The 27658-nt window shown below is 42.0% G+C and overlaps 1 protein-coding gene across 3 annotated transcripts in view; it reads left to right on the forward strand.

Moving 5' to 3' along the window:
* Positions 1-27658, forward strand: part of ZNF805 (zinc finger protein 805) — a 94905-nt gene that overhangs the window by 45231 nt on the left and 22016 nt on the right. The window contains exons 1-4 of one of the 3 annotated variants that reach the window (XM_033845906.2): positions 794-1058; positions 3449-3575; positions 8119-8214; positions 18661-27481. In XM_033845906.2, coding sequence (XP_033701797.2) covers positions 1026-1058; positions 3449-3575; positions 8119-8214; positions 18661-20291 — 1887 coding nt within the window. In that variant the 5' untranslated portion in view covers positions 794-1025 and the 3' untranslated portion in view covers positions 20292-27481. Of the gene's footprint in view, positions 1-793; positions 1059-3448; positions 3576-8118; positions 8215-18660; positions 27482-27658 lie in introns of those variants that run through there. The other 2 variants (XM_073796316.1, XM_073796317.1) reach the window with 2 other exon arrangements.

Raw genomic sequence — 27658 nt, forward strand, 5'->3', positions numbered from 1 at the left:
CAAACATGTTTTCTGATCATTTTGGGCATCTTTTTCACCACTGTGTCTCCTGACTAAAAACACTCCATTTAGAGTTTACCCTGTTAATGTTACTTCCACCACCATATCCTATACATTCTCCTCAATGTGAAATGTCCAGCAGATGCAGGACCACATTCCTATATGACCAGAACCACTAAGTAAATACAAGCTATTCAGCCACTCCACTCTAAGATGAACAACCCTACCATTGCAGATCCATCATTTAAATGCTCCAAGGGAATTCCCTGGCGGGCCAGTGGTTGAAACTCCGCGCTTTCACTGTGTGCAACCAAAAAAAAAAAAAAAATGCTCCAAGACATTGGCTCATAGTTTTTTCACCTGCACCTTCAGTGCTCCTTGGTTCCCCAAAGTTGTGTCCCCTGTGAAGAGGCGGGTCTGTTTCAGGGCTCTGGGTCTCTTAAGTCTTTTTTCTATTTTTCTTTTTGCCGTGCCTTGCAGCTTGTGGGATCTTAATTTCCCCACCAGGGATCGAACCCAGGTCCCGGGCAGTGGAAGCGCGGAGTCCTAATCACTGGACTGCCAGGGAAGTACCCCTGGGCCTCCTAAGTCGTTTACATGGAGGAATAACGGCTCTGGAACGCGCTCCGAGGCCGGTTGTTTGTTAAGAAAAAACTACATTACCCAGAAGGCGGTGCACCGCACGTCTGTAGCAGGCGCTGGACCAATGACGGCCCAGGGCGGGGGTATTTCCTGCGCAGGGGAGGGACTTCCGACCCCATTGGCTGTAGATGTCATTAGCGCGCGACTGTTCCGTCCACGCCAGCTGTGGGGAGGGGATAGCAGTTCAGTGGCCGCTTCTAGTGCGGCTCTTCGCAAATGAGCAGAAAGGAGGCTAGGGCTCGCCTCCGCGCATTTGAGCGAGCGGTGAGCCTCCGCTCGATCGGCCACCCAGCCCAGGTCAGGGAACGGGTGGTGGTCGGCTGAGCCCGCGGTACCCGCCTCTGTCGCCGCCTCTACGGGCCCCGCTCTCGCCTCAGGGTCCCATGATGGCGTCGGCGTGGATGGACCCGACGCGGGTGAGTGGACCACGTTTCTGGCCTTGCTGCTTCTCTTCTGGTTCGGAGAGGGCTCCTGAGCAGGGTGGAAGTCAAGAGAGGCGCTAGACTTCTCTTTGCAGTTGTGTTTGTGTACGACCAGTGGAGCTGGCTCGTCACTGACTTTATTTCCAGTCTTAGAACATGCGAGACTGAATATGCAAATGGAAAATAGACCACGTATAAAAATAGAACTTTGACAAACAACCTGACCCGTAATCCAGTCCCTTATCTACAATCAACAACCCAGGAGTCTAGCCCGGCCTAAGACTTGCCAGAAGCCAGATTCCTATCTCTAGAGACAGTCCAGGAAGAGAAACAGTGACTTATGTAACATCGGCCCCAAATGGCCAGGACTTGATTAATAATTGACCCTTTCCCTAATCCTTGTCCCCACTTCCAACTTAAAACCAACCAGAGAAAGCCATCCATATGTGGGCCCTTAAACAATCATAGAGGATGCTGTAGGATTACTTGCCAGAGAGTTTTGATTAATTAAACGTATATCATCTGGTAGTCAATGTTGAAGCCCTAGTTAATTTTTCTATCCTTACCTACCTGCCCAAAATGTGCCCAGTAATATGAGTTTATCCAGTACCAGAAATGAGTAATATTGCAGGGTTCCTAGGTATGAACCAGTCAATTTATTAGGAATTTCTAGGTCTTTAATTGAAATATTAACTCAAGAAAGCTGTTAGGATGAAGCTAGAAAGCAGAGAGATGTGAGCACTGAAAGTGCAGGTGAAAAACCATGAGGCGATGTCTTGGAGCATTTAAATGATAGATCTGCATTGGTGGGGCTGTTCACCTGAGAGTGGAGTGGCTGGATTTTTTATATTTACTTAGTGGGTCTGGTCACATAGGGATGTGGTCCTGCATCTGCTGGACATTTCACATTGAGGAGAATGTATAGAATATGGTGGTGGAAGTAACATTAACAAGGAAAACTCTGTATGGAGTGTGTTTAATCAGGAGATACTGGTGAAAACGATGGCTTAAGAGCTAGGGACTTAGTTGCTTTGAGACAACATAAAGCACTCAGCATGGGGACCAGCAGGTAGTAGGACCAGTGAAGCTCAGGTACTGCTGTTGTTAACGTTATTGATATTACCATCACTTACTCAGTCCTCTGACATCCTAGAGTCCTTTCTCTCTGCATCTCACAGTTCCAATGTCATTTCCATTGACTTGTGTCATTTTCCAATGGCTCCTGCATAGTAGGCTCTTCTCTCTTACACTATAGGCGTACCTCGCTGTATTGTACTTCATAGATACTGTGTTTTTACGATTGAAGTTTTGTGGCAACCCTGCGTCCAGCAAGCGTTTCAGCATTCACTTACTTCGTGTCTCTGTGTCACATTTTGGTAGTTCTCACAATAGTTCAGACCCTCCACCCACAAAAAGATTACAGCTCACTGAAGGCTCAAGATGATGGGTAGCATTTTTTAGCAATAAAGTACTTAAAAAAATTTTTTTTTCCTTCTTGCTTTTCAGTTTATTCCTTTTTTAAAATTTTATTTTTATTGGAGTATAGTTGCTTTACAATATTGTGTTAGTTTATACTGTACAGCAAAGTGATTCAGCTATACGTATACATATATCCCCTCTTTTTTGGATTTCCTTCTCATTTAGGTCACCACAGAGCATTGAGTAGAGTTCCCTGTGCTATACAGTAGGTGGCAATAAAGTACTTTTTTTTTTTTAATTTTTAATTTTTTGGCTCCGTTGGGTGTTCATTGCTGCGCACGGGCTTTCTTTAGTTGTGGCAAGCGGGGGCTACTCTTTGTTGCAGTGCACGGGCCCCTCACTGCGGTGGCTTCTCTTGTTGTGGAGCATGGGCTCTAGGCGTGCGGGCTTCAGTAGTTGTGGCTCTCAGGCTCTAGAGTGCAGACTCAGTAGTTGTGGCACATGGGCTTAGTTGCTCCGCGGCATGTGGGATCTTCCCAGACCAGGGATCAAACCTGTGTCCCCTGCTTTGGCAGGTGGATTCTTAACCACTGCGCCACCAGGGAAGTCCCTAAAGTAATTTTTAATTAAGGTGTCTACATTATTTTTTTAGACATAACGCTATCGTACACTTAATAGACTGCAGTATAGTGTAAATATAACTTTTATATGCTCCTGGAAACCAAAAAAATCATGTGACTGGCTTTATTGGAGTGGTCTGGAACCAAACCCCCAATATCTCCAAAGTATAGCTGTATTGTATTATGTCCAAAGCATTGTCCACCTCCCCTTCAGCCCAGTGCAGAGGAAGTACCCAGTGATTAGGGCCTTGATCTTGCTGCACCTTTACCAGCGATGCAGAGACGGGCTCTGATCCCATCCAACCATCCCAAGGCTAGTGCTACTATCTCTGTTTGACATTCCAGGTGTCTGTGACCTTCGATGATGTGGCTGTGACTTTTACCCAGGAGGAGTGGGGGCAGCTGGACCTGGATCAGAGGACCCTGTACCAGGAGGTGATGCTGGAAAACTGTGGGCTTCTGGTGTCTCTGGGTAAGGCCTTGCCACTTTGCCGTGCAGAGGACCTGCCACCTCCTTTATCCCAAACTCTGGCTCTGTCTTGGCTGGTCAAGACGGCCTCAGGAGCCCTTCCTCCCTTTTCCTCACAACTTCAGTCATTTTTGAGATTCAGCTCTTCCTGCCTGCTATCCCAGTGTCTCTTCGAATAAAGTTCCTTTTTGGCTCCTAGAAAATGATGGAAGGAAACAGGGGTGTTCTGCAGAGCCCAAAGGCAGAATTTCTTGTTGGGCCATATGATGGACTGATGTAGGAACGGGGAACCACCAGGATTATACCCTGACTTCTGGATCTCCTGTCCTGGTTTTCCCTCTGGCTTTGTTCACGTCTCTGTCTTTTCAAAATGGCTTTTGTGCCTCAGCAAGTTTGTGACAGGAGTGGCCACCCCAGTCCCTGCTCTCTGGGGCCCCAAGATACCTTGTTTCTACTTCTTTGCATACTTATATTGTTTCTCTTTTTTTCTTTCTCTGCTGCTGGGCTCCAGGGATGGAGGCAGTGCAGGAGTGGCCACCTGAGCCCATACTTCCCTGAGCCTCTACCCCAGTGCCCAGCACAGACTGGCCTCTGTCTGAGGTTCTTGTTTCACATTCCAGACAGGGAGCTGACTGGGTGGGACTGGTTGGCTCACGTATCCCCTGCAGCCCAGTCCACAGGGCTGTGAGTGATGGGATGGTCTCCAGGAAGAGGGTGAGGCAGGTGGGGCCTTGGGAGGTTTTTGCCTTCAGTGCCAACAGGTATTGTTCTAAACCACAGGATCTCGGTTATGGGGCTTTTCTGTTCTCCTGTGCCTTCATGATTGTCTCTTGTTCCCTGAGTCCTGGCCAAGATCCAAGAGAGAGAAGCTGAGACAGTTGTGCTTCTCAGTACTTGGTTTTGTCCCCAGGAGACATTTGGAAGTCTGCAGCCACATTTGACTGTCACAACTGGGGTGTGGGTGGTCCCGGCATCTAGCAGGTTAGAGTCCAGAGATGCTGCTTAGTACCTGAGGATGGACAAGACAGCCCCATTCAACAAAGGATGATCCAGTCCACAAGGGCAAGAGAGCCAAGGTGGAGAAACAGCAGCCTGAGGATAATCACTTTAGACCTCTCAGTTTGAGGGAAAGGAGAGCTGTAAATCCAGGGCATAGGGTAAGACATGCCTGTTTTTAGAGAATTGGGATTGTATTCTGTGTTAATGAGAAGAGGTTACACAAAATTAGGAAACGTTTGACATATTTAGATATTTTATAACAAAATTTTAAAAATAAGAAGGTCCACTATCTGGCCCTGCTGACCCTTCACTCTCCTCCCCATGCTTTCCCTGAGCTCAGTCTGCTCTGATCACGCTGGTGTCTTGCTGTTTCCTGTGCACATACTTAACGTACTTGCCTCGGGCCTCTGCAGTTGCTGTTCTCTATGCCTGGTGGGTGTGGGTGTGCTTGGGCTTTTCACATGGCTACCCCTTCTCAGCACAGTCACCACCTCCTCACCAGCTGTTTCCTGATCACGAAATCTCTTGGAGGCCCCTCCCCTGTCACAGTCGCTTTTTCCCGTCACCCTATTTATATCCTTGTAAGCCAGTGGTTCTCATTCAAGGATGATGTTGTCCCCCAGAGGACACATGACAATGTCTGGAGACATTTGGGTTGTCCCAACTGGGATGTAGATGCTACAGGCATCTATTGAGTGGAGACCTGGAACGCTTCTACACATCTTTATGCTGCACAGGACATACGTACTCCCTCCCCTTCTCCTCAACAAAGAATTGCCTGGATCTAAATGTCAGTTGAACAGAGGCTGAGAAACCCTGTTTCTGAAGGCTCACGGACACTTCACCAGGGACACTGAGAGACACCCCGAGGAGGCCATTCCTTTATTCTGTGTCCTCCCTGATTATGTAGTGAAAATCCGGGTTCAGTACTGAACACCTCCCCCCACCCCCACTGTTGCTAATTTCCCATTTTCAACAGAGGGAGCCCCGTCCCTGAGCAGCAGCATGAGCTCGCTGGCACTTAACCTCACCCTTTGGAGTTTTTTTTTGTTGTTGTTGTTTTGTTTGTTTTTTTTGGTACGCGGGCGTCTCACTGTTGTGGCCTCTCCCGTTGCGGAGCACAGGCTCCGGACGCACAGGCTCAGAGGCCATGGCTTACGGGCCCAGCCGCTCCGCGGCATGTGGGATCTTCCCGGACTGGGGCACGAACCCGTGTCCCCTGCGTCGGCAGGCGGACTCTCAACCACTGCACCACCAGGGAAGCCCCATCCTTTGGATTTTATTGCTGCCTTTTCAGGTTGACCTGCCATCGACTCAAGTGACTCTGGGTTTCTGTTTCCCGTTTATCAGAGCTAAGCAGGATTCCCTTTTTGTTTTTATTGTTGTTGTTTTTGCGGTACGCGGGTCTCTCATTGTTGTGGCCTCTCCCGTTGCGGAGCACAGGCTCCAGACGCGCAGGCTCAGCGGCCATGGCTCACGGGCCCAGCCGCTCCGCGGCATGTGGGATCTTCCCGGGCCGGGGCACGAACCCATGACCCCTGCATCGGCAGGCGGACTCTCAACCACTACGCCACCAGGGAAGCCCAGGATTCCCTTTTGCTTTGTTTTGTTTTTACAATGAGGATTCCCTTTTTGAGCGAATGTAAGAAAAATAAAAAGTGGGTCACTTTTAAGAAAAATATTAATGTTAATGCTAGTCACAGCTCACTCTGGTCATTGGAGGACTGACTGCATATCAGGCCTGTTCCAGGCACCCATTTGATTCTCATGCTCTCCTGGTCCTTAGCAAAGTCAGGAAAACTCAGCTACTGCACTGAGTCTCATACAGCTGAACTTACCCAGTAAAGAACATACACTTTCATTGATGAAGCTTTTCTGTGGGTTTATTTTAAGCAACAATCCTTTTATGAAATACTGATGAAAGTAGATGTTATTTGATGTTTCTATAAATGTCCAATGTGACCATACACCACTGTGTAGGATTCTCAATTTTATTATTTTCTAGTAGTTCATGAAACGCTGAAATCTAGGGTCACTGAGTCTGCCCCACCCACCCCGGCCCCTGTTCCCAACAGGTGGATCTTCGTGCTCACATCCCTGCCTCACAACTGCCCTGCACTCGGTCTCAGGATGCTGGCCTGTTTCCTCCTTAGTGTAGTGCTGGGGAGCCCAGGCTCCAGAGCCAGACTCTTATGTTCAGTCCCCACTCTGCTCCTTAAAACCTTGTGGTCCTGGGCAAATTACTGAAGCTGTCTGTGCCTTGGGGTGCTCGTTGGTAAAATGGGGTAAGATGGTATCTACTTGCCAGGGCCGTAGCAAGGGTACATGGCTAACTTATGGGAAGGGGTCAGAACTGTGCCTCGTGTGACCAGATTACGTGCAGGTTAGCAGTTGAGAAGCTCGCTGCCGTCACTACCGTTGTTACTCCTCAGGAGTCTCATTATCCCCATGCCTGGATCCAGCACCTTCTGGAACAGTGTTGTGTAGCCTTGTGGTAAAACAGCACACAGAGCAGAGATGGCTAGACCTGGGCTCCATATTGGCTCAGCCATTCACCAATTCTGGCCTCTTTGGCAAATCACATTATCTGCCTGAGCATGGTTTCTGTATGGTTTTTATCTATAAAATAGGGCTACTCACAGACATAGAACACAAAATATGGTAAGCAAAGTTGGGGGGTGGGGTGTGAGGGATAAATTAGGAGTTTGGGATCAACAGATACTACCATATATAAAATAGATAAACAACAAGGTTCTACCGTATAGCACAAGGAACTATATATATTCAATATATTATAATAATCTATAATGGAAAAGAATCTGAAAAAGAATATATATGTGTGTGTGTGTGTGTGTATATATATAAATACACTGAATCACTTTGCTGTACACCTGAAACTAATCTGACATTGTAAATGAACTATAATTTTTTAAAAAATGGTGCTGATCACAATATGTACTTGCTGGGAATGCTGTGAGGAAACCCTAGGATAGAATCCTCTGTGGCCTATAGGAAGAACAATACAAAACTTTGCTTGGGTTCTAAAAAAAGAACTGGATCAATGAAGACACATAACTTGTTTTGAATGAAAAGAGTCAGTTTTCTTTTTTTTTGGCTGCACGATGCAGCTTGCGGGATCTTAGTTCCCCAGCAGGGATTGAACCCATTGTCCCCTGCAGTGGAAGCACAGAGTCCTAATCACTGGACTGCCAGGGAATTCCCAAGAGTCAATATTTTAAATATGTTAGTTGTTTAAATTACTCCATAAATTTATTTTAATTTTGAAATGATGTAATGCATTTAAGTTGCTTGAACACAGTCCTTTTACTACGATTATACACTATATGTTAGTTTTTGACTTAGGAATAAAAACTCCATGGCAGTGTGGCATGTCTTTGGTTTCCAGTTCACAGTACAGCATTTTGTATATGCATGGGAGCAGCTTCATTCTGAGGTCTTGTCCACATCCTGAAGTCCCACACTAGATCGAGAGGTTTTCTTTGTTTTCACAGAAATCCTAGTGTCTTCTTCCTTTCTCCATGAACAGGGTGTCCTGTTCCCAGATCTGAGCTGATCTACCAACTGGAGCAGGGGCAGGAGTTGTGGACAGTGAAGAAAGACCTCTCCCGAAGCACCTGTCCAGGTAGGAGCCAAGGTTTGGGCAGCTGGGAGACCCTGCAGGGGAAGGTCACTGGCCCTGGTTCCTTGGGGAAGTGTCTTGTTCGGGCCTCTGGTGGTCTGGAGGCCACGGAGCCCTTTGACCCCAGGTCCCTCTGTCCTGGAGGATAGAGGTGCATGAGCTGAGATGTGTCTTGGGCTCCAGCTGCCTGGGCTTCACCGATCACCAGCTCTGTGGCCCTAGTGAACTTCGGGATCTCCTTGTGTCTTTGTATATATAAGTTTGACTAAGTTAAATCTTAGCTGCCATGTCAGACAGACTCCAGCATCTTGGTGCTCAGCATATGGAAGCACTTGTTCTTTTTTTGTATTTCTTTCTTTCTTTTGCCACGACTCGCAGCGTGCAGGATCTTAGTTCCCTGACCAGGGGTCGAACCCGTGACCCCTGCAGTGGAAGTTTGGAGTCTTAACCACTGGACCACCAGGGATGTCCCTGGAAGCACTTTTTCTGAGGCACACCCGGTCCGTGTGACTGTGCATCACACAGCTGTTCAGGAACCCGGGTCCACTCTGCCGTCAGCATGTGGCTTGAAGGTTGTCCTGATCTCCTGCAGCAGGCAGAGGAGAGTGAGAGGGCAAGGAAGACTCGCACAAACACCAGCACCCGCCCCCGCCCCCCCCCCCCCCCCCCCCCCCGCTTCCACTGATAGGCACTAGGCACTTGGCCACACTCGGGGGATGGGGCTGGGAGATGGGGCTGAGCCATGTGTCCAAGTGGAGGAGCAGGTGGTTTGGCGAGTGTGGTCTGCTGCGCTCAGTCTGTTCCTGATAGTTGCTCCGTCCCCGGGTTGTTGGGGACGTGGTCATATAACGCATTAAAGCATAAAACTGCTTAGCACAGCGTCTGCGCCGCAGTCAGTGGCTCGTGGGAAGTAAGCCGTTGGTGTCATTCATGTCCCTGTATTGTAATGAGTAATGCATCTCACGTTTCCCTCTGACCTCTGAGGAAAAGGGCCTTCCTTCCTCTCCCAGCTCCTCTCCAGCTCTCTTCTGCCTCCCCTTTCCCACCCTGTCCGTCCAGACACTCAAGAAGCCTTCCCTTGTTGCATGTCTCCATACTCCTCCTGTTTGGTAAAACCTGACGGTGACATTTGTCCTGCTGTGCCCCACATCTGGGCTGCTGAGGGCACAGGGGCCGCCGTGTGTGGTGATGGGGCCCCTGCAGAGTCGTGCTCTTTCCCTCCTAGTCCCTTGGGCGGCCCCACCAGCCTGCGAGTGTCTGTGTGCAGCCCGTCGACAGCCCCTCAGAGAGGCAGTTCCGAGCCTCTGCCCTCTGCTCTCTGCCCTTCTCCACCTGAATATCTCAGAGGCACCCAGTCAGCATGCCTGGCAAGGAACCCGTTACGATGCTCACTCCTTCCTCTCCCAAGTTAGAGCGCATGGTCCTGCCATCTAGGCAGGTTGGAGACTGGATACAGCCCCAGAGACTGTATCCTCACCCCTCCACCTGTATCGGCCCCTATATCCGGCTACCTCCGACATCCCGTCCATTTTACATCATGTACATCTCCTGAATCTGTCACTTCTACCACCTCCCATCAGATCTGTCCCCACATTCTGAGTCCAAGCTCTCATCATCTTTTCCTTGCGGGATGCTAGTAGTTCCCCTAACTGGTCTCTACATCTGCTTTATGCCTCTGGTCAGCTCTCTGTCCTGCATGAGCTACCCCAGGTGTAGCCATAGATGCCTCAGCATGTGACCACTAATGTGTCAGCAAGTTTTCATGTGGAAAGTAAAGTCTGCCTCATATTGCTTGATCTTCAGCCCTTACACACTCATTTGGACTCTCCTATCTGTAGCTTCTCTTTTCACCTAGTTGAAGAGGTCTTGCCCCTGGGCATGGCCAGTTCCGACATCAGAATCTGGAAAATAGCTTTTCATGAAAGTGCCTTCATCACTTATATTCTGCTTGTTTTATAACTTTATCCTTTTCTCTGCTCAAAGTAAAAATATGCTGAAGTTCCTTACAGTGAAGAAAATAAATTAAAAATATTCCTGTCTCACATTGTATTCATCCATTGTCTGCAGCATTTAATTGTTCACATTTTTTCACTCTCACAGTGCTGCCAAGAACATTTGTATATATTGGTCATCTTGCTCATGTTTAGGCTGTCTTTTAATGTTTCTTAGAGTGAAATTGTTGGATTATAGGCTGTGCAAATTCTCAAGTTTACAAGATAATTCCTGTTATGTTCTAAAGGGGCTAAACCAATTACACTTCCACCAGGAAAGAATGGAGGTTTCTTCAACCCATACCTTGACCAATACCTGGTATTATAAGGCTCCTCAATTTTTGACAATCAAGTGAATACAGAATTGTATCCCACATGGTTTTGATTTGCTTTTCCTTCGTTCATAAGGAACTTTAGCACCTTATCGTATGATTGTGAGTCAATCTATGAATTAAGTTTTCTTCTTTGAAATGTCATTTCATGATAAACGTCTATTTTATTCTATTGACTTGTTTGCATATTCTTGTGTTTTAACAAATTTATTTATTTATTTTTGGCTGCGTTGGGTCTTTGTTGCTGTGTGCAGGCTTTCTCTAGTTGCGGCGAGCGGGGGCTACTCTTCGTTGTGGTGTGTGGCCTTCTGATTGCGGTGGCTTCTCTTGTTGTGGAGCACAAGTTCTAGGTGTGCGGGCTTCAGTAGTTGAGGCACGCAGGCTCAGTAGTTATGGCTTGTGGCCTCTAGAGTACAGGCTCAATAGTTGTGGCACACAGGCTTAGTGGCTACGTGGCATGTGGGATCTTCCCAGACCAGGGCTCGAACCCGTGTCCCCTGCACTGGCAGGCAGACTGTGCCACCAGGGAAGCCCTGCATTTTCTTTCTGATTTGTAGGGATTCTTTGTGCATTACTCATGTTATCTTTTTTGTGGGTATGGTAAAATGCAGATAGTGTAAAATATATCATCTTAGCCATTTTTAAGTATACATTGAGTGGTATTAAATAGAGTCATAATGTCGTGCAGCTATCACCACCAGCCTTCTCCATAACTCTTCATCATTTGAAACTCTGTGCCCATTATACAGTAATCCCCCTATGTCCCTACCATGCCCTGCCCCTGGCAACCACAATCTTTCTGTGTCCGTGATTTTTGACTACTCTACGTACCTCATGTAAATGGAGTCACACGCTATTTTGTGTGTGTGACTGGCTTATTTCACTCAACATAACGTCCTCAAGGCTTATCCATGTTGTAGCATGTGTTAAAATGTCATTCCCTTTTAAGGCTCAGTAATATTCTTTTGTGTGTGTGTGTGTGTGTGTGTGTGTGTGTGTGTCTCAGTCTCACATTTTACTTATCCATTCATCCCTTGGTGGAAACTTGGGTTGCTTCTATGTTTTAGCTATTGTGAATGATGCTGCTGTGAACATGGGTGTACAAATGTCTTTGAGACCCTGATTTCAATTCTTTTGAATTGAAAGAATTCATATAACAAGAAATGGAATTACTGAATCATGTAGTATCAATATTTCCATTTTTAATTTTTTGAGGAACTGCCATACTGTTTTCCACAGTCTGTGCCAATTTGCATTCCTACCAACAGTGCACAAGAGTTTCAGTTTCTCCACATCTTCACCAACATTTGTTATTCTGTTTTTTCCGATAATAGCTGTCCTAATGGTTGTGAGATGGTATCTCATTATAGTTTTGATTTTCATTTCCCTAATGATTAGTGATGTTGAACATCTTTTCTTGTGCTTGTTAGCCATTTGTATATCTTTGAAGAAATGTCTATTCAAGTCCTTTGCCCATTTTTGTATCAGGCTGTTTTTTTGTTTTGTTAAGTTTGAGTTCTCTGTATATTCTGATTATTAATCCCTTTCCAGATACATGATTTGCAAATATTTTGTCACATTCTTTGGATTATCTTTTTACTCCGTTGGTAGTGTCTTGATCACAAATTTTCCTAATTTTCATGAACTACAATTTTTCTATTTTTTCTTGTGTTGCCTGTGCCTTTGGTGTCATATCTGAGAAATGTTTGCCAAATCCAGTGCCATGCCACATTTGCCCTATGTTTTCTTCTCTCCATTTTTTAAAAAAATAAATTTATTTATTTTATTTTTGGCTGCGTTGGGTCTTTGTTACTGTTCATGGGCTTTTCTCTAGTTGCGGTGAGCGGGGGCTACTCCTCGTTGCGGAGCACGGGCTCTAGGCATGCCGGCTCAGTAGTTGTGTCTCACGGGCCCTAGAGCGCAGGCTCAGCAGTTGTGGCGCACGGGGGCCCAGCCGCTCCGCGGCATGTTGGATCCTCCCGGACCAGGGCTCGAACCCATGTCCCCTGCACTGGCAGGCGGACTCCCAACCACTGCACCACCAGGGAAGTACCTTCTCTCCATTTTGCGTTAAGTTTTGTATATGATGTTAGATAAGGGTCCAATTTCATTCTTTTGCATGTAGGTATTCAGTTTTCCCGGCACCATTTGTTGTGAACACTGTCTTTTCCCCCGTTTAATGGTTTTGGCACCCTTGTCAAAAATCATTTCATGATGTATGTGAGGGTTTATTTCTGGGCTGTCGATTCTATTCCCTTGGTCTATTTGATTTTATGCCAGTAGCACACTGTATTTGATCATTGTAGTTTTGTAGTAAGTTTTGAAATCGGGAATTTTCTGTTCTTCAACTTTGTTCTTCTTTTTCAAGAGTGTTTTGGCTATTCAGGGTCTCTTCAGATGCACTATAGATTTTAGGGGGGATTTTTTTTTATTTCTGCAAAAAATTTTGCTGGAGGACTTCCCTGGCAGTCCAGTGGTTAAGTCTCTGGGCTTCCAATGCAGGGGGCGCAGGTTTGATCCCCGGTCATCGGGGAACTAAGATCCCCCATGCCATGCGGCACAGCCAAAAGATTAAAAAAAAAATGTTGCTGGGATTTTGATAGGGATTGCATTGAATCTGTAGATCACTTTGGGTAGTATTGATATCTTAACAATATTGGGAACATGGTATGTGTTTCTGTTTATTTACATCATCTTTAACTCTTTTAGCAATGTTTTGTAGTTTTCATTGTGCAAGTGTTTCACTTCGTTGATTAATTCCTAAGTATTCTTTCTCATGCTATTGTAAATAGAACTGTTTTGTAATTTCATTTTCAGATTGTTCATTATTCATGTATATAAATGCAACTGATTTTTGTGTGTTGACTTTGTATCCTGCTACTTTGCTGAACTCATTTATTCAGCAGTTATTTTGTGACGTTTTTGTGGTTTTTACATGTAATAAACTACCATCTGCAAGCAAAGATAATTTTACCTCTTCCTTTCTAGTTTGGATGCTTTTGATTTCTCTTTCTTGCCAATTGCTCTGTCTAGAACTTCCAGTATTATGTTGAATAGAAGTGGTGAAAATAGATGTCCTTAACTTGTTTCAGATCTTAGAGGAAAAGCTTTCAGACTTTCATCATTGATTTTTTTTTTTATCATGAATTTTGTCAAAGACTTTTACTGCATCATTTGAGATTATCATGTGGACTTTTTCCTTCATTCTGTTAATGTGATGTGTTAACGCTGATCAATTTTCATATGTTGAACTGTCCTTACGTTACAGGAATAAACTGCATTTGGTCATGGTGTATATTCCTTTCGATATGTTGCTGAATTCGTTTTGCTCATATTTTGTTCAAGATTTTTGCATCAGTGTTCATAAAGGATATTGCTCTGTAGTTTTCTTGTAGTGTACTTGGCTTTGCTATTAGGGTAATGCTTGTCTCAGAATGAGTTTAAAAGTGTTTTGTCCACTTTAGTTTTCTGGAAGAGTTTGAGGATTGGTCTTAGTTCTTCTTAAAAAATGTTTGGTTAGAACTCACCAGTGAAGCCATCAAGTCCAAGATTTTTCTTTGTTGGGAGAATTTGATTATTAATTCAATCCCTTTTTAGTTATAGGTCTATTCAGATTTTCTATTTCTCCATGATTTAGTCTTCACAGGTTTTGTGTTTCTAGGAATATGTTCATTTCATCTAGGTTTTCCAATTTATTGGTGTATAGTTCTTCACAGTATTCTCTTATACTCTGTTTTGATATCTATAGAATCAAAAGTAATATCCCCACTTTGATCTCGGATTTTAGTATTTTGAATCTTTTCTTTTTCTTGGTCCATCTAGCTAAAGGTTTGTCAATTTTGTTGATCTTTTCAAATAACTAACTTTTTGTTTCACTGATTTTTCTCTATTTTCTCTGCACTATTTACCTTTTAAAAAATATTCTCTGCACTATTTACCTTTTTAAAAATATTTGTTTGTTTATTAAACTGGCCACAGAATGCAGGATCTTAGTTCCCCGACCAGGGATCAAACCCGTGCCCCCTGCATTGGGGGCGGAGAGTCTTAACCACTGGACTGCCAGGGAAGTCCCCTGTATTATTTATCTTTAATCTTTCATATTCCCTACTGCTAGGTATGGGTTTAGTTTGCTTTTCTTTTCCTACTTAATTATGTTGTTAGGTTGTTGATTTGAGGTCTTTTTTTTTTTTACTGGAAGCATCTATAGCTACAACTCTCCCTCTTAACACTGCTTTCTCTGCATCCTGTAAGTTTTGGTATGTTAAGTTTTTGTTTTCATTAGACACAAATCATACTTTGTATGATATCTTTTTTTTTTTTTTTTGGTGGTATGCGGGCCTCTCACTGTTGTGGCCTCTCCCGCTGCAGAGCACAGGCTCCAGACGCACAGGCCCAGTGGTCATGGCCCACGGGCCCAGCCGCTCTGCGGCATGTGGGATCGTCCCGGACCAGGACACGAACCCGTGTCCCCTGCATCGGCAGGTGGACTCTCAACCACTGCGCCACCAGGGAAGCCCTGTATGATATCTTTTTAAATCTGTTGAGACTTAATTTGTGGCCTAACCTATGGTCTGCCCTGGAAAATGTCCCATGTACACTTGAGAAGAATGTGTATGCTATTGTTGTTGGGTAAAATGTTCTGTATGTATCTGTTAGATCTAGTTGGTTTATTATGTTATTTAAGTCATCTATTTCTTTACTTATCTTTTGTCTGGTTGTTCTCTCCATTATTGAGAATGGGACGTTGAAGTTTCCATCTGTTGTTGTAGTGCTCTTTCTCCCTTCCATTCTGTCATTCTTTGCTTCATGTATTTTGATCTTCTGTCATTATGTAAATGTTTACAATTGTAATATCTTCTTGCTGTATTATACCTTTTAGTTATGTAATGTCCTTCATTGTCACTTGTAATCTTTTTTGATTTAAAGCCTATCTTGTCTGATTTTAATATAGAAACCTCTGCTCTCTTTTGGTTAGTATTTGCATGGAATATCTTTTTCCATCCTCTGACTTTCAATCTGTTTGTGTCTTTGGATCTAAAGTGAGTCTCTTTTGGAAAGCATATAGTTGGATCATGTGGGTTTTTGTAAGAAATTAATATTTATTTATTTATGGCTACGTGGGGTCTTAGTTGTGGCACATGGGATCTTTTGCTGCAGCACGTGGGCTCTTTGTTGCAATGTGTGGGCTTCTCTCTAGTTGTGGTACGTGGGTTCCAGAGCTCGCGGGCTCAGTAGTTGTAGCACATGGGCTCTGTAGTAGAGTGCGTGGGCTGTGTAGTTGCGACATGTGGGCTCTCTAGTTCTGGTGTGCAGGCTCAGTAGTTGCGGTGCCAGGGCTTAGTTGCCCCAAGGCATGTGGGATCTTAGTTCCTTAGACCAAGGATCGAACCCGTGTTGCCTACATTGGAAGGCAGATTCTTAACCACTGGATCACCAAGGAAGTCTCTGGATCATGTGTTTTTATCAATTCTGATAATCTCTGTCTTTTAATTGAAGAGTTTAATCCATTTACATTTAAAGTAATTGCTGATATGGAGAGACTTCTGTCATTTTGATATTTGATTTCTATATGCATTATAGCTTTTTTCTTTCTCATTTCCTGTGTTATAGTCTTGTGTTTAGTTGATATTTTGTAATGAAACATTTAAATTCCTTTTTGGAATTACTTTAAATTCTATAGCTATTTGTGGTTACCATGGGAATGACATCTAACATATTAAAGTTTTAACACTAATTTGATTTTATACCAGCTTAACTTCAGTAACAAACAAAAATCCTTTACAACTCTGTCATCTCCCCTTTCAATTGTTCGTGTCACAAAGTTACATCTTTATATATTGTATGCCTAGAAACTTAAACTACTAATTCTTTTGAATGCATTAGTCTCTTAAATTATGTAGGAAACTACACATGGAGTTATAAACTAAAGTTACAATAATAGTAGCCTTTAGATTAACAATTTTAAAAAGTCTTCTAAATCATTTAAAAACAAAAAGTGGAGTTACACGGGACTTCCCTGGTGGCACAGTGGTTAAGAATCCACCTGCCAATGCAGGGGACAAGGGTTCGAGCCCTGATCCGGGAGGATCCCACATGCTGCGGAGCCATTAAGCCCATGTGCCACAGCTACTGAGCCCGCGTGCCACAACTACTGAAGCCTGCGTGCCTAGAGCCCCTGCTCCACAACAAGAGGAGCCACTAAAATGAGAAGCCCATGCACCGCAACAAAGAGTAGCCCCCCCTTGCCACTAGAGAAAGCCCGTGTGCAACAAAGACCCAACACAGCCATAAATAAATAAATAAATAAATATATACACACACATATATATATATATATATATTTTTTAAAAGTGGAGTTACAAAGTAATACTAGCTTTTATAATTGCACATGTATTTACCTTTATCAGGATCTCTATTTCTTGGTATAGCTTTGAATTACTGTCTAGTGTCCTTACATTTCACCCTGGAAGAATTTTCCCTTAAGAATTTCTTACAGAGCAGATCTAGTGGTAACAAACTCCTTTAGCCTTCATATATGGGAATGTCTTAATTTCTTCCTCACTTTTTTTTTTGGCCGTGCTGAGCTGCATGTGAGATTTTAATTCCCTGACAAACCCGCACCCCCTGCCCTGGAAGCATGGAGTCTTAACCACTCGACCACCAGGGAAGTCCCTCTTCCCCCCTCTTGAAGGACAGCTTTGCTAGATACAGGATTCTTACTTGACACTTTTTGTTCGTTTTACACTTGAATATATTGAACCACTGCTTTCTGGCCTCCCAAGTTTCTGATGAGAAATCTGCTGATAATCTTATTGAGTGCCCCTTGTATGTAACAAGTTGCTTCATGCTTGCTATACTCTATCTTGGGCTTTCAAAAGTTTGATTGTAATTTTCTCAGTGTGAGTCTCTTTATTTTTCTTGGAATTCATTGAGCTTCTTGGATGTTTCATCAAATTTGGGGAGTTTTCCGCTATTTCTTCAAATATTCTCTCTGACCCTTTCTCTCTCCTCTTTCTGGGACTTCCCTAATGAGTATGTTGATTCATTGGGTGTATCACAGGTTCCTTAGGCTCTACTCACTATTTTTCAGTCTTTTCTTTTTTTCTGTTTCTTAGACTCAATATTTTCCATTGTCCTGTCTTCAAGTTTGCAGATTATTTCTTCTTCCTGCTCAAATTTTTCTTTGAATCCCTCTAATGAGTTTTTCATTTTAGTTACTGAACTTGTTGCTCCTGAATTTCTTTTTCATTTCTTTTCTCTTTTTTTGTTTGCCGCGCCACATGGCTTGCGGGATCTTAGTTCCCTGACCAGGGATCGAACCTGGGCCCCCTACAGTGAGAGCATGGACTCCTAACCACTGGACCACCAGGGAATTCCCTCTTTTTCATTTCTTTTTAGGTTTTCTTTTTTTGTATTGATGGTTCCATTTTGTTTTTACCTAGTTTTCTTGACTTTCTCTGTATCTTCCTTTAGCTCCTTGAGCTTTTTTAAGATGGTTGTTGTAAATTCTTTGTCCAATAGGTTTGCATCAGATGTTTTTTAGGAACAGATTTTGGAGAGGTTCCAAACATAAGCTACTATGTCCTCAGACTTGTTAGCCTCCTGGCATTGATGTATGGCAATATATGCATGAAATATTGCCAACCTAAGAATTTCACCAAGTCTCATTACATAAGCACAACTGATTAAATCAGTGCCTGTATGACTCAGTCTCCTGCCCTCCTTCTGTTTCTGGAGGTCTAGTTGTTATCTTATGGCTTAAAACCCCAACCTTCTGATCACATAGTTGGGCTTTCAGGCTTTGCACTGAGTCATCTCTTCACCATGAACTCTCTGTGAGCCCAGATGAGTTACTTATTTGCATAACTATCCAGTCTGGAATTGACCATGTCTTTTTCCAGCCCCCTGTCCTCTCACCCAGCTAGTTCTCTGGGTCTCCCTTTCAAGGTGTCAACAGTCCGAGGATCAGGAAAGAAAGAAATTGTTATCCTGGGATTCAGAGGTCGGGAAACGTGGCAGACACAGAGACACTATTTCCATCTACATTTTTTTCACTGAAATACTGATTTTCTTTCTTCCATGTTGGCATTATTAACAGATCTTTTTGTGTATTGAATTTCTTTCAGGTGACAAAGGAAAGCCCAAGACCACAGAACCTACAACTTGTGAGCCAGCCCTGTCTGAGGGAGTCTTATTCCAGCAACAACTAATACAAAGAGTTTCAGAGGACTCCCAGTTGGGCCAAATCAATGATCAGGAAGGATCACTGGAAATGCAAGAAGGACACTTGAGACCAGAGATAGAACCCCAGAAGGGCAAGCTCCCTGGGAAACCAAGCTCTGAATATGGCAGCTTAGGGACACCTGGTGGTGTGTGTTCAAAGATTGTAGAGGAGCCAGTCCCTCCAGGAAGTGCTGTCCATGACCATGACTCATGTGGATCTGGTAATGATCTCATGATTCAGGAAGAGGAAAGTATTTTTAAATGCAACGAATGTGGGAAAATTTTTAATAAGAAACGCCTCCTTGCTCGACATGAGAGGATTCACTCTGGAGTGAAGCCCTATGAATGCACAGAGTGTGGGAAAACCTTTAGTAAGAGCACTTATCTCCTTCAACACCACATGGTCCACACCGGGGAGAAGCCCTATAAGTGCATGGAGTGTGGCAAGGCCTTCAACCGCAAGTCACACCTTACACAACACCAGCGGATTCACAGTGGAGAAAAGCCTTATAAATGCAATGAATGTGGAAAGGCCTTCACCCACCGCTCCACTTTTGTTTTGCATAACAGGAGCCACACTGGAGAAAAACCCTTTGTGTGCAAAGAATGTGGAAAAGCCTTCCGAGATAGGCCAGGTTTCATTCGACACTACATTATCCACAGTGGTGAGAATCCGTATGAGTGCTTTGAATGTGGCAAGGTCTTTAAACACAGGTCATACCTCATGTGGCACCAGCAGATTCACACTGGGGAGAAGCCCTACGAATGCAGTGAATGTGGGAAAGCCTTCTGTGAGAGCGCAGCCCTCATTCACCACTATGTCATCCACACTGGGGAGAAGCCCTTTGAGTGCCTCGAGTGTGGGAAGGCCTTCAACCACAGGTCATACCTCAAGAGGCACCAGCGGATTCACACTGGGGAGAAGCCCTATGTGTGCACTGAATGTGGAAAGGCCTTCACCCACTGCTCCACTTTTATCTTGCATAAACGGGCCCACACTGGAGAGAAACCTTTTGAGTGCAAAGAATGTGGGAAAGCCTTTAGCAATCGGGCAGACCTCATTCGGCACTTCAGCATCCACACTGGAGAGAAGCCCTACGAGTGCATGGAGTGTGGGAAGGCCTTTAACCGCAGGTCAGGCCTCACCAGGCACCAGCGGATTCACAGTGGAGAGAAGCCCTATGAATGCCTCGAGTGTGGGAAAACCTTCTGCTGGAGCACAAACCTCATTCGACACTCCATCATCCACACTGGAGAGAAGCCCTATGAGTGCAGTGAGTGTGGAAAGGCCTTCAGTCGCAGCTCATCCCTCACTCAGCATCAGAGGGTTCATACTGGGAGAAACGCTGTCAGCGTGACAGATGTGGGAAGAACCTTCACAAGTGGGCAATCCTCAGTCAATCTTCAAGAACTCCTATTGGGGAAAGACTTTTTGCATGTAACCACTGAGGAAAATCTTTTGCCAGAGGAAACATCTTACTCAGAATCTGATCATTCATACCAAAGAGAAACACCACAATTTTCTTCCCTGTGAAAATACCTATTGCAGGATATCAGTTGTCATCTAAAGAGTCATATTGGAAATTGACCCAACCTAGAGCCTTACTCTACATCTGAGAATTCATCAAAGAGAGAGACCCAGTGGTTATTATGCACTTAGGAAAACCTTCAGCTACATCTTTCTTCTTAGTTTACACTTCAGTGTTATCTCAGGAATTTTTTTAAAAAAGAAGGGAGAGACTTAAAATAGAAAATGAACTACAAAATGTTTCTTTCAGACTTCCTTGCCAAGCTATGGCACTTTGTCATTGATTCCTTAGTTAATTGGCAGGAGGATAGTTTTGTTTCCATGGTAAAGAACCTAGACTCTATGTGTCTTGTATATACATTCATTGCTATCCAGTTTAAAGAGAGTTAGACAGGTCTGAAAACTTTCATTGAACATCTCCTTTGTTCTAAAACATTGTCTCTATTCTTAAGGACCTTAATTTTTTGGTTTGAGCCATCAAATGCCTTTATATTTAAGGAGATAAGAATACACATATGAATGGGCACGTTCTGTTGAACCATTTTAGACTATTTAGGCTTTGATTCTTTAAAAACAAACCTTTTCTTCATGTGGTTTTAAAGACCTAATACTCAGACTTTTTCTTGGTCCTGTACTATTATTGGTTTACTAATTGCTCTAGTTATGTGGTAAATCTTTTAATCGGGTAAAGTGAGTCCTCTGTCTTCAGTCTTCTTATTTAAAACTGATTAACATTCCTCGTTACTTTGAATTTCCATGTAAAATTTTGGATAAGCTTGTCTGTTTTTACCAGAAAAAAAAGCTGTATTGAATTTTGATAGAAATTAAGTTAAATTGGTAGATTTATTTGTTGAGAGTTGGCATCTTTGTTGTTTTGAGTCTTCCAATTCATGAAAACATTATGTCTGTACATTTATTTGATATGGCTTGATTTACTTCATTACTATTTTATAAGTTTCAGTAATAGGTCCTGTACAATGTTTTTAAGATTTATATACAGGTGTTTTTGTTTTTTGAGTAATTATAAATGGCATTGATTTTTAAACTTTGAATTTCCACACAGTCTTTGGTAGTATACAGAAATGTGTATATTTTTCATATTATTTTGTTATCCTGCAACCTTGCTGTTTCTTTTGATAGAATGCTTGGGATTTTCTACATAGAAGTATCATCTGCAATTAGAGACAGTTTTACTTCTTCCCATCTGTATACCTGTTATTTCCTTTTCTTGTCCTACTGCACTAGCTAAGATTTCCAATATGATGTTAAATACTAGTAGTGAGAAAACATGTTCTTGCCTGGGTCCTGATATTAGGGGAAAAACATTCCGATTTTCATCATTAACTATGGTGTTAGTTGTAAGGTTTTCTTCATAGAGTTTTCTTTATCAAGTTTAGAAAGTTTCCCATGTTCCTAATTTACTGTGTTTTTTTTGTTGTTGTGAATGAGTGTTGAACTTTGTCAAATGTTTTTTTTGTAATCAATTGATAGAATCCTGTGTTTTTTCTTCTGTAGCCTGTTGATATGATGTATTACGTTCGAGATTTGAATGTCGAACCAGCCTTGTATCCTTGGAATAAGCCCCACTTGGTCATGGAGTATAATTATTTTTATATATTATATTACAGTATTAAATATGCTAGTATTTTGTTGAGGAAGTTTTCCTCTAATTTCATGAGTGACAGTGATATGTAGTTTTCTTTCTATATATTTTTTTCAATTGTCATTGTTTGGTTTTGGTGTCTAGGTGATTCTGGCCTCCTAACATGTGTTAACAGGTGTTGTATTATTCACAAGACAGTGTGTTGTATAGAATTGGTTTTATTTGTTCTTTTAATGTTTGGTAGCATTCTCCAGTGAACCATTTAGTCCTGGAGATTTTTCTTTTGGATGCTTTTTAATTATGTATTTATTTTATTTAATATGTATAGAACTATTCAGAGTATCTATTTCATATTGGATAAGTTTTTATAGTTTATCTTTTTCTAGGAATTGTCCCATTTCATCTAAATTTTCTTATTTGTTTAAAGTATTCCTTTATCATCCTTTTGATGGCAGCAGAATCTGTACTTATAGTCCCTGTTTTATTCCTATTATTGGAAATGTGTTAACTCTCTTTTATCTTTGTCAATCTTCTTAGACATTTATCAATTTTCTTATTTCAAGGAACCAGCACTTTATATCATTTTTTCCTCTATCTTTTCCTAATTTCACTGAATTATTATTTTTTTCTGGTCTTTATTATATCCTTTCTTCTACTTGCTTTGATAGTAGTTTCCTTTGCAGTTTCTTGAGGTGGGTGCTTAGGTTATTGATTTGAGGGTTTTTTTTTTTCACTTTACTAATGTAAGCATTAAGTTCTATAAATTTCCCTCACAGTACTGTTTTAGCTTCTTGTCTTATGTTCTAATTACATTTCATTCAGTTCTAAATATTTCTTTATTCGAGACTGTCTAACCCATGGATTATTTAGAAGGATGTTGTTTAATTTCCCAGTGTTTGGAGTATTTTGTGCTTTCTTCTGATTTCTTTTACGTTTGATTTGGCTATTTAAATTTTTTGAGGTTTGTTTTATGACCCAGGATATTTGATGAATGTTCAGTAAGGCTGCTTGAAAAGAGTGTGTATCCTACTGTCATTGAGTGGAGTTTGTATATGTATGTACCAGATACTGTTCATTGAGGGTGTTTTTCAGATTTTCTATATCTGCTGATTTCCTGCCTCGTATTTTTATCAACAGCTGAGAAAGGGGTGTTGAAGTCCTGCAGTTTAATTCTAGAATTGTCTCTTCCTCCTTTAAGTTCTGTCAGTGTTCACTTCATGTATTTCAAAGCTCTGTTGTTTGGTGCATACACATTTAGGATTGCTGTGTCATCTTGGTGTAATAACCCTTTTATCATTATGCTTTCTTTTTCCTCTAAAATTTTTTGCTTTGAAGTATACTTTATCTGATATTAATATAGCTACTATTGAGTTTTTTGGTTAATGTTTGCATGGTTTATATTTTTCCATAATTTTATTTTCAACCTTATCTATATTGTTACATTTGAAGTAATGTAATATGTGAATATTGTGAATAGCATATACTTGGCTCATTTTCTTATATCCATCTTACTGATTTCTGTTTTAAAATTGGTATATTTAGGCCATTTAAGTTTAAAATAATTATTGATATTTTTAGGGCTTACAACTACCATTTTATGATGTTTTTGTTGCTCTGTTGTTTGGTTTTGAGGGGGTACTTTTTGTTGTTTGTTTTGCCTTCTTGTGGGTTACTTTAATGTTAGGAACTCCACTTGATATATCTATGATGTTTTTGAGTATATCTCTTGTATTTTAGTGGTTACTCTAGGTATTGTATTGTACATACATAACTTATCACAGCCTACGGTATCAACACTTTAGCACTTTGACACGTAGAAACCGTACTTCCATTGGGTACCTTTACATTCCCCATTCTTTTAATATAATTGTCTTAAGTATTTCCTTTTCATATACTGAACACCATATTGGATGATGTTCTTTTTGCTTCAACTGTCAAACAATTTTTACAAAACTCAGAAGAAGCACAGTCTGTTTACTTCTACTTTTACTCATTACATTGTTCTTTCTTCCTTCTTGAAATCTCAAGTTTCTTCCATTAACAGTTTCTTTTTAAATTTTTTGCCCCATGAAAATCTATAGCCTGTCTTTTGTTGCAGATTTTCTGGTAAAAAATGTTTTTGTTTTCCTTCATCTAAAAATGTCTTTATGTCTCCTTCATTCCCAAAGGATATTTTTGTGGGATATAAGATTCAGGGTCAGCAGTTCTTTTCTTTTAGTACTTGAAAGGCAAGTAAGTAATTTCCTTCTGTCTTCCAGATGGGAAATCTGATCTGTTTCAGTTGAGAAATCTGCTGCCATTTGACTCATTATTTCCCTATCTGTAATGTATCCTTTATGTCAAGTGCTTTGAAAGTGTTTTTTCCTTGTATATAGAGTTCAGAAGTTTGATTATGACGTAACCTGTCATAAAATTTGGAGGGCTTGTCCTGTTTGGTGTTTGCTCAGCTTTTCACATTTTGTGGTGTATGCCACTTGGCAAATTTGGGAACTTTTTAGCTATTCTTCAAATAGTTTTTTCAGCCCTTTGTTCTCTTGTTCTTGTTCCATAGGATTCTCAGGCTCCCATCTTTTTGTTTCCCCCAGTCTGCTTTTCTCTGTTGCTCACATTGATTAATTTCCATTGATTTCTCTTTGAGCTCACTGATTCCTTCTTTCTCATATATAATCTACTATTGAGCTTATCCAGTGAATTTTCGTTTTGATTTTTGAATTTTTCAATTGTCTGATTTCCGTTTGGTTCTTTTACACATCTTCTATTTCTTTGCCTAGTTTATGATGCCAAAGAAGGACTCTGAGAAAACAAGCAAAACTGTGTAGTCCAAAGTCAGTGGTTCTCTGGTGGTTTATCTTGATACTGGAATAGAAATCCTGAAGTATCTGGAGGAATGGAAGACCTGCCATCTTCTGTGTTGTTATCCACAAATATTTCTCAAGAAAATAAAACTGGGCAACCTGCAGATTGTTCAGAGTTGTGTTCTCCAGGGAAGATTTGTGTGTAAAATTTCTGAGCTCTCTAAGGCTTGTTATAGCCTCAAAGGAGAATGGGCTACTCGTCTTCCAGGATCAGTCTTCCTCATTGTTGTTGAACACATTCTCCCATATTCCCTAACTTGTATAGGGCCACTGTCTTTCTTTTGTGCCTCTACTTCTTGGTCTTTAAATTCTCCCTCTGAATCCCCTTCTGTCCTCACAATCTATACCTGTGTTCCTCACCCCCAAGCACTTTCTGCGCTACATGTGTATTGAGCTCTGCCCTTCTCTTTTCTCTCACAGATACACCCTGCGTGACTGTTCTGTCCACTGCCTGTCCTCACCCCATCATGTCCCTTTCGCTCCACTGACAACTAAAGAATGACCTCCACCATGGTTGCCTGGCTTAAGCAGGTCTCACAAAGTTCCCTTTTGTCCTCTCTCCTCCTCCCGCCCTCCCATCACTGTTGGAATGCTGCCCACCTCTCTGACTTGAAGGTCCTTTCCTGGTTTCTGTGAATTCTTACCCTTCTTCAGAGAGTCTGTGTCTTTAGCCCATGTATTAAACAATGTGCTTCCCAGGATCCATCCAAGGCCATTGCTTTCTCACTTGTGATGTGTTCCATGAGTGAGTTAATTCCCACTCAATGCATTTTATACTCAGTGATCTACAGAGTTCCCCCAAATCTGTGTCTCCAGGTTGAATATTTCTCATGTCTGTTACCCTCTGTTCATACTTCCACACCTTCTGTGTATTCATATACACTGAGTTTATGCATGTGTCGTTTGGCCAAGACCATCACCATAAGGATGCACCCATAATAATTCTAAGAGCAAGCAAACGTGGTATTACTGTATATCAGCCATTGTTTTGAATGTTTAAACACATCAACTCTTAACCTTTGCAACAAGTCTATGTGATAGGTAACATTATCATCATTTTACAAATCAGGAAACTGAGGAACAGAAAGATTAAGGAGTTTGCCCAAAATTGTACAGTCATTACAACGTATGAGATTAGGGATTGGAGGCCATTTAGGCTGGCTGCAGAGTCCATACCCTTATCACTTTCCTAGATTCCTTCTTGTAGTATGAATCTTTGTTTTCCTGATCACTATTCATTTTTACTAAAACGGATCAAATAATACTCATTTGATCTGTAACCCCCTTTCTCATTTTATAGTACATCTTGGCCATCCTTTCAGTTTGAGTGAGAAACCAAACTCAGTCTTCAATGGTTGCATCATCTCTTGTAACTTTGTAGGAAATAATAGATAATCTCTGAGGAAGCAGGGAGGTAGAAAAGGGCTAAGGTTGGCATTTGGTTTTAGACATTGTGTTTGAGGTGCCTGAAAAAACAATCTCAGTGAATTCCACTATCTTCTGTCTTGTTGACAAAGCCAGACACCTCACAGCCATTTTTCTTTTATCATTCTCACATCCAGCCACTGTCTGATTCTGTTCACTTTACGTTTTTATTTTCCTCAGTAGACACTCAATATATGTGTGTTAGTGAATGGCCACACAGTAGTGTATTTTTATGTTTGCCTCCCTCACAGAGTTTACACAAAACTGTGTGTATAGTTGGCACAGTATATGACTTATGTTGACCACAAAGAGAAACTATATGGGCTTTTATGGACAGATCTATAAGACTTTAAAAGTCATAAGGAATGACTGTGTTGAAAGTCCTCAAGACTACCCAGGGTTATGACTTACTAGGAAGCATCAAAGGACTCAGCATATTATACTGAACATCGAAGGTTTATGACAGCACAAGAATACAAAGCAATCTCAGTCAAGGGAAAAGATACAAGGACTGGAGTCCAGAGGAAACCAGGGACAAGCTTTAGGAATTCTGAGTGCTTAATTTAAGTTCTGTCAATGAATTATGACTGCATGTGTGAAATGTCTACTAGGGAAACTTATTAGAACCTCAGTGCCTATGATTTTTATTGGGCACTCTGTCTAGAGCATAACAGAATTCTAGACCTCCAGAAGCATAACAGGTTAGCAGCATAAGCCACCTTGTTTACACAAACAATAGGTGCACTGAGCCATTCATCATTTCTGGGAATGATAGGAAGCCTCCCGAAATCTAAGGCCTCAAACTTTAGCCAAGGGCAAACTTTGAAGCTCAAATGATAGCATGCCATATTAACTCTTCTTCACAGTGACTTAAATGATACCTAAATGTTGAGGAAGTTCAAATTTCTTTAACAAATACAGTTTGCTACAACAAGAAATAAGTCATAGCTTTGAGGTGAAGGCTTATATACATGTAAATCACTGTAACGAAAACAATCAGTTATGTCAGAGTGGAAATTCTTACATAGTGGTCAAGACTTAATTTAGTGATGACAAAATATAGAGAATGTCTTGTGAGAAAGAATCTTGCCTCTCAATAAATCTGTGTCTATTTAGGTATGTCGTCAGTGGTTTGACTTGCAAATATTCCCTTTATTTGTTTTTATTTGTACAAAGATGTAACGACCAGGTCAATGCTGTATATTTCCATTGCACATGTGTCAACAGTTTCTCATTTACTGTTTGTTCCCACTGTTGAAACTTGTAGCCTTTGACTTCAACAAAAAAAATTAAAGAACATGGGGTCATAATAATTCCTACATCATTAAATGTGCATAACTGGAGATTAAAGGGTTTGTTACAGGCTTGGTCAAGTTCATGGACCTGTCTGTGAGTTTTACGGAGATGGTATGGGAGCATTTGGTCCAGCTGGGAGGGCCCTCTACAGAGACGTGATGCTGGAGATCTGTAGGAATCTGGTCTCGGGGAGT

This window comes from Tursiops truncatus, chromosome 19 (assembly GCF_011762595.2).
Source record: "Tursiops truncatus isolate mTurTru1 chromosome 19, mTurTru1.mat.Y, whole genome shotgun sequence".
Lineage (NCBI taxonomy): Eukaryota > Metazoa > Chordata > Mammalia > Artiodactyla > Delphinidae > Tursiops > Tursiops truncatus.